Source organism: Pelodiscus sinensis, chromosome 30 (genome assembly GCF_049634645.1).
Source record: "Pelodiscus sinensis isolate JC-2024 chromosome 30, ASM4963464v1, whole genome shotgun sequence".
NCBI lineage: Eukaryota > Metazoa > Chordata > Testudines > Trionychidae > Pelodiscus > Pelodiscus sinensis.
The window spans coordinates 12,935,009-12,942,125 of record NC_134740.1 but is presented as its reverse complement, the minus strand read 5'-3'; the positions used below and the strand labels follow the sequence as shown (position 1 = coordinate 12,942,125).

Below are 7,117 nucleotides of genomic sequence, written 5' to 3'. Positions count from 1 at the left end.
CACAGCCCTATTCAAACCATGTGGATCAGGCACTCAGTGTAATTTTGACTGAGCAATGCTAGTTACACCAGCTCAGAATCTGGCCTGGTTTGACCCCGGGAATCATGGATATTTCATCAGTTTGTTGTGTTGGGCTGAAGATGGCGGGGGTCTAAAATTCTTCGGTGGGGTTTAAAATGCTTAAGGTCACATGATTAAAGGTGGTTAGATCTCTACCTGGATTTTCTAAGGCACCTAGAAATCAAATTCCCATTGATTGCACTGGATGTTTGGAAACTAGGTGGCTGTGTCTACATTGGCACCCCTTTCCGGAAAAGGGATGCTAATGTAGACTTGAAAGTAGGAATAAGAAATCCTCCGGAAAAGGCTTTATTTTCCGGAGAATAACGTCTAGACTGGCACTTTTCTCCGGCTTTTCCCCAAGCCGGAAAAAAGCGGCAGCCATGTTAATGCAAATGCCGCGGGGGATATTTAAATCCCCAGCGGATTTGCCTATTCCAAAGTCTACATTAGCATCCCTTTTCCGGAAAGGGGTGCCAATGTAGACACAGCCGGTGTGTTTCCAAATCCTATTGTTGTCATCTATAAGGGTACATCTAGACTACAGGCTTTTGTCGACAGAACTTTTGTTGACAGATACTGTCAACAAAGCTTCTGTTGACAAAGAGCGTCTAGACGACAGACAGTTCTGTTGACAAAGCAAGCCGCTTTGTCGACATGACAGTGTAGATGCAAAGGACAGTGTAGATGCAATAACACCTTAAGTTGACAGAACTCTGTCGACAAAAGGCGTTATTCCTCGTAGAATGAGGTTTACTGATGTCGACAAAACTGCTGAGTTCTGTCGACGTTATGTCGACAGAACTCAGCAGCAGTGTAGACGCAGGTATAGTTTTGTCGACAAAAATCCCTGTCTAGACACTCCCTAAGGGTGTATCTCAACTACATGGCTCCATCGATGGAACCATGTAGATTAGGCTGATCGGCAAAGGGAAACGAAGCCGTGATATAAATAATCATGGCTTCATTTAAATTTAAATGGCTGCCGCGCTGAGCCGACAAACAGCTGATCAGCTGTTTGTTGGCTCAGTGCGCTAGTCTGGACGCTCCCACGCCGACCTGAAAGCCCTTTATCGACCTCCCCGTTATGCCTCATAGGATGAGGTTTACTGGAGAGGTCGATAAAGGGCTTTCATGTCGGCAGAGGAGCATCCAGACTAGTGTGCTGAGCTGACAAACAGCTGATCAGCTGTTTGTCAGCTCAGCGCGGAAGCCATTTAAATTTAAATGAAGCCGTGATTATTTAAATCACGGCTTCGTTTCCCTTTGCCGAACAAACACTACATGGCTCCATCGACGGAGCCATGTAGTTTATACCTTGAAAAACCCATCCCTTCTACTCTCAACTCCTCTATTGACTTTGAATGAGATTTGGGCATCCAGCTGTCTTAGGTTCATCTGAAAAATCCCGCCAACCATGCTGATCGACTTGTTAAGCCGGACCAACCCCCAACTAAATCACTCCATCCCGCTAGACTCTCTCTGGTGTGGACACATCCTTTCTTTAACGGGGACCCCAGAATTAGATTCAATACTCTAGATGTGGCTTCGAGTGTCTGGATTTTGGCTAATAGACATAATCAGATTTGGGAGTTTTTTAAAGAACATTGCCTGGTGGGAGAGAGAAAGCTTGTATCCTCCCAGATCTGTCATAGACTCATAGAACTGGAAGGATCTCTAGAGGTCATTGAGTCCAGTCCCCCGCCCTCATGGCAGGACCAAGCACCATCTAGATCATCCCTGACAGGTGTCTGTCCAACCTGCTCTTCCATATCTCCATGGATGGAGATTCCACAACCTCCCTGGGCAATTTATTCCAGTGTTTAACCACCCGGACAGTTAGGAACTTTTTCCTAATGTTCAAGCTAAACCTCCCTTGCTGCAGTTTAAGCCCATTGCTTCTTGTCCTGTCCTCAGATGCCAAGGAGAACAAGTTTTCTCCCTCCTGCTTATGACACCCTTTTAGAGTATGTCTACACTACAGCATTATTTCGAAATATCTAATTTCAAAACAGTTCATTCGAAATAGCTTATTTCAAAATAACGCATCTACACACAAAATGCATTTCAAAATAGCGTTTTTCTATTTCGAAATAGCGTATCAACACTGAGAGGACGTTGAATCGCATTTAAGGCTCATTGGAATCAGTTCCTGCAGGGTATCAGGTCAGAAGTTACCTTGTGGCCAGAGCGGCCAGCAGGGCACCCTGGGAAGGACTGGAGGCCCCCTATTTTGAAATAAGCGTCTACACAGCGCTTATTTCGAAATAGCAGTTTCGAAATCGGCATTATTCCTTGTAGAATGAGGTTTACCAATTTCAAAATAAATCCTCCGCTATTTTGAATTAGTTTCCAAATAATGGAATGGCTGTGTAGACGCTAGGAAAGTTATTTCGAAATAACTTTGTTGTGTAGACATACCCTTAGATTGAAAACCGCTCTCATGTCCCCTCTCAGTCTTCTCTTTTCCAAACTAAAGAAGCCCAATTCTATCAGTCTTGCCTCATAGCTCATGTTCTCTAGACCTTTCATCACTTTTGTTGCTCTTCTCTGGACCTTCTTCTCTCCAAATTCTCCACATCTTTCCTGAAATGTGGTGTCCGGAACTGGACACAAGACTCCAACTGCAGCCTAATCAGTGCAGAGTAGAGCGGAAGAACGACTTCTCGTGTCTTGCTCACAACACTCCTTCTAATGCAGCCCAGAATCACATTTGCTTTTTTTGCAACAGAGTCACACTGCTGACTCATTTAGCTTGTGGTCCATTCTGACCCTTAGATCCCTTTCTGCAGGACTCCCTCCTAAACAGTCACTTCCCATTCTGTGTGTGTGACACAGATTTTTCCTTCCTCAGTGGAGCACTTTGCATTTGTCCTTATTAAACTTCATCCTATTTCCCTCCGACCATTTCTCCAGTTTGTCCAGATTCATTTGAGTTATGACCCATCCTCCAAAGCACTTGCAACCTCTTCCAGCGTGGTATCATCTGCAGACTTCATACGCATCCTCTCTACGCCAATCGATCTATTCCTCTCTTTATCTAGTTATCCATCCATCTCACTAATTGTCTGTCCATCCATTCAATTGTCTTGTCCATTGCGATTTCCATCCATTTTTAACTTCATCTGTTCTTCGTTCCACCAGTTACCTCCCCATTTGGTTCGCTCACTGCCCATGTACACTTGTGTGAATCTGACTTGCAAGAGCTCTCCATCTATCCCACCATAGAATCCTAGAGCTGGAAGAGACCTCAGGAGTCATCAAGTCCAGCCCCCTGGCCAAGGCAGGACCAACCCCAACTAAATCAACCCAGCTATGGCTTTGTCAAGCTGAGACTTAAAAACATCTAGGGATAGAGATTCCACCCCCTCCATAGGGAACCCATCCCAGCGCTTCCCCACCCTCCTAGGGAAATAGCTTTTCCTAGTGTCCAACCTAGACCTCTTCCCCTGCAACTTGAGACCATCGCTCCTCATTCTGTCACCTGCCCCCACTGAGAACAGCCTCTCTCCATCCTTTTCGGAACCCCTCTGCAGGAAGTTGCAGGCTGCTCTCAAATCCCCCCTCGCTCTTCTCTTCTGCAGACTAAACAAGCCCAAATCCCTCAGCCTCTACTCATAGGTCATGCGCTCCAGCCCCCTGATCCTGGTGTGGTCTAGCTGGTTAAATGTGTCGACACTGCCATTTTCTGTTGGCCTTGGTGGACCCATCTCTAAGGGAGGGGGACTTCCGTGGGCAGGGGCTGCTGAGAGGAACTATGTCATGCTTACAGGGACTCCGTTCAATTTAAAGTTATATCTTGATTGATTGATTTTATTTTTTTTTTGGTTACCAAGGAATATTCCTTCTTGCTCAGTGTGCAACTAGTTTTGCAGGCAGAGCAGATGGGAATTGGACCTGACACGAAGCTGTAACACGTTAATAAGGGCAGCAACAGCAAGGGAATAGAGTGAAGTGAATGTTATTCAAGTCCCTGGTGACTGATCCAATTAGTGGCCATGAACAGTCTGTCCATGGTGCTTGACCATAAAGATGCGGCTGTTTCTATCAGTCTGATCACGGCACCTGGAGCAACCAGTCCCCAGAATGAAGGAACGCTGAGACGATTAATTGGGAACATGTTCCTTTCATTAGTGTTTTGCGTTGGAGCGCATCATTCACAACACGGAATGAAAACCCGGCTTCATTATGTGCTTGTGAAAACCATCTCATTAGCAACCCACAAAGAAAAAGCTCCAATTAACCCAGTGGCCCCCTAGAGACTTACAATAGCGCATACAGGTCGTTAGAACATCGCATGCCTTAACGGGACTGTGCGAATTGTCAAAGCCAGCCGAGGCCTGGAAGATGGGTCAGACGTCTCAAGGAATGACATGACCAATGTTACTTGCTATTTTAACAGGTCCCAGAAGGACCACGAGAAGAGAAATATCTGGAAATGTCCGTCTCCGTGGCAGCTTCTGTGATTAGAAAGGAAAGTCGGAGGCGTGGATTAAAAATGGATGTAGGAAGAAATGGGTTTGTCCCTGACAAAGGCCAGTCCTTCCTCTGTAAAATCCACCCTAGTGAGGCAAGGCCGGGGGAGAAGAGGTGGCTGTGAAACTGACATTTAAACAAACCGGGGCATCCCACGAGGTTACCATGACCTTGGGCAAGAGGCAACACTGGGTGTCCGAGACCAGCCCATGTACCTGGGCTGTGATACACTTTGCTGTCCTGCCCATGATGCCCCTTTGTGTTTTCATGATTATCAACAGGGCCCTACCAAATTCATAGCCCTTGGACCATGAGATGTGGTGGCCTTCCGTGAAATCTGGCCTTTGACTCTACACTATACAGATGTCACGGGGGAGACCAACGTTTCTCAACTTGGGTGTCCTGACCCTAAAGAGAATGGCAGGAGGGTCATGAGGTTATTTTAGGAGGGTCACCGTATGGCCACCCCGATGTCTGTGCTGCCTTCAGACCTGGGCGATGGCAGAGGGGTGTTTGCAATGCTGTACTTCCTTCAAAACCCAAATAAACCATTTTCTCTTGGCAAGATTAAACCTAGACTTTTTTTTTCTATTTTTTCCATTAAAATACCACTTTCTGTGAAGAAAATTTAGAACACTAATACAGGCTGAACCTCTCCAGTCCAGAACTCTCTGATCCAGAAACATCCATGGTCCAGCATGATTTGAGTTAGCAGGATGTCCACTTTTCATGGGTGTGGCAAAGTTTCCCACGGCCCCATAAAGTTTGTTTATAGCTCTCAGTGTCCTGGCTCTCAGTGTTTCATGCTGTTCTTTAGCTCTGATTTACCCCTGAATGTCCTCTAACAGCCCAATAAGCAGTGAAAATGTGAGTTTGCTGCTAGACAGTATTGACTTTCCATTGTCCAGAAAACTCTCTCATTCAGAATCGGTCGGGTTCCGAGGGTGCCGGACTAGAGAGGTTCTATCTGTATGTGATAAAAATGCTTGTTAAAAACTTTTGGCCAACTGTAGGAGTTGCTTCTAGTTTATACTGGGGTGAGAGAGAGGACAATCAGTCTCACGGACTTGACAAAAGTTACTCCACAGGTATCGCAGGATGAGAGAAGGGAGAGTAAAGTACAAACTGTGTGATTTTTTTGGAAAGCTAAGTTGCTCAAATTCACCTGTAGAGGAAGTGGATCCCAAATCCCATTGGTATCTGTGAGGTTTCAACCTAAAGAATTTCTGGACACAAATGCATAGGTACAGATACTTTGTCCTTTACACGAGCTTGGGTTTTTTGATCTTTTACCACCCATTCAATGTAGCTTTCTTCTAGACTTAACCACATTAAGATTCCTTGGGAAACTTGAATTTTGCAAATAGCTTCCAGAGAGCCATTTTCACATCCTTGTTCTTCAGGCTATAGATGATGGGGTTGACCATGGGGGTTAAGATGCTGTACTGGATGGAAATTATTCTATCAAAGCCAGACACTTCAGAAGTAGGCTTCATGTACCGGAAACAACCTGTGCCATAGAATAACACAACCACAATGAGGTGGGAACTACAGGTAGAGAAGGCTTTCCGCCTGCCTTTTGCAGTGTGTATCCTCAGGATGGCAGAGATGATGTAAGTGTAGGACACGAAGGTGAGAAGGAAAGAGCTTGATCCAAAAATTATAATAGATGTAAGAAGCACCAATTTAGGCATCAGTGTCTCTGAACAGGACAAGATCAAGAGCAGAGGGGGCTCGCAGCTGAAATGGTTGATTTCGTTAGGACCACAGAAATGCAAGCTTAATATGGACAAAGTGTTGGCCAACGCGTACAAGAACCCAGATAGACAAGAGCCACCAAGCAAGTGACCACAGACTTGTTTATTCATGGTCCCTACATAATGCAAGGGGTTACAGATGGCAGCGTATCGATCATAGGCCATCGCCGAGAGGATGAAAACCTCAGTGCCTCCTGAGAAAAGAAAGAAGAAGTTCTGTACAATGCAGCCGTTGACTGATATTGTCTTTCTCTCAGCTAGGAAGTTCTGCAGCATCTTCGGGACTGTGACGGAGGAGTAGCAGATGTCAACCAAGGATAAATGGAACAGGAAAAAGTACATGGGGGTATGGAGTTGAGGATTGAGCCTTATCAGCAGGATAATCATCATGTTCCCGAGAAGGGTTATAACGTAAATAACCAGAAACACCAGAAAGAGGAAAATCTGCAGCTGTGGGTTACTGGAAAGTCCTAGGAGAACAAATTCTGTCACCACAGTTTGGTTTTCCATGTTCATAATTGTGAGCTGTAAAACATAAAATGAAAGATGCGTGTAATGAATAGGTCCCTGCCAATTCTTAGCCCTTCCCCATGAACTCATAGAGTCGTAGCATCCTAGGGTTGAAAGAGACCTCAAGAGGCATCAAGTCCAGCCCCCCTGCCCGAAGCAGGAACAACCCCAACTTGATCATCCCAGCCAGGGCTTTGTCAAGCCGAGACTTAAACACCTCTAGGGATGGAGATTCCACCCCCTTCTGAGGGAACCCATCCCAGTGCTCCCCCATCCTCCTATGGAAAACTTTTTTCCTAATATCCAACCTAGAC

The 7,117-nt window shown here is 45.7% G+C and overlaps 1 protein-coding gene across 1 annotated transcript; it reads right to left on the bottom strand.

The window, feature by feature from the left end:
* Positions 1 to 5,867: 5,867 nt before the first annotated feature.
* Positions 5,868 to 6,809, bottom strand: LOC102449562 (olfactory receptor 5J3-like). Its single transcript, XM_006135726.4, has one exon. It carries the CDS (start codon positions 6,807 to 6,809, stop codon positions 5,868 to 5,870), a length of 942 nt encoding a protein of 313 aa, XP_006135788.3.
* Between the last annotated feature and the right edge of the window lie 308 nt (positions 6,810 to 7,117).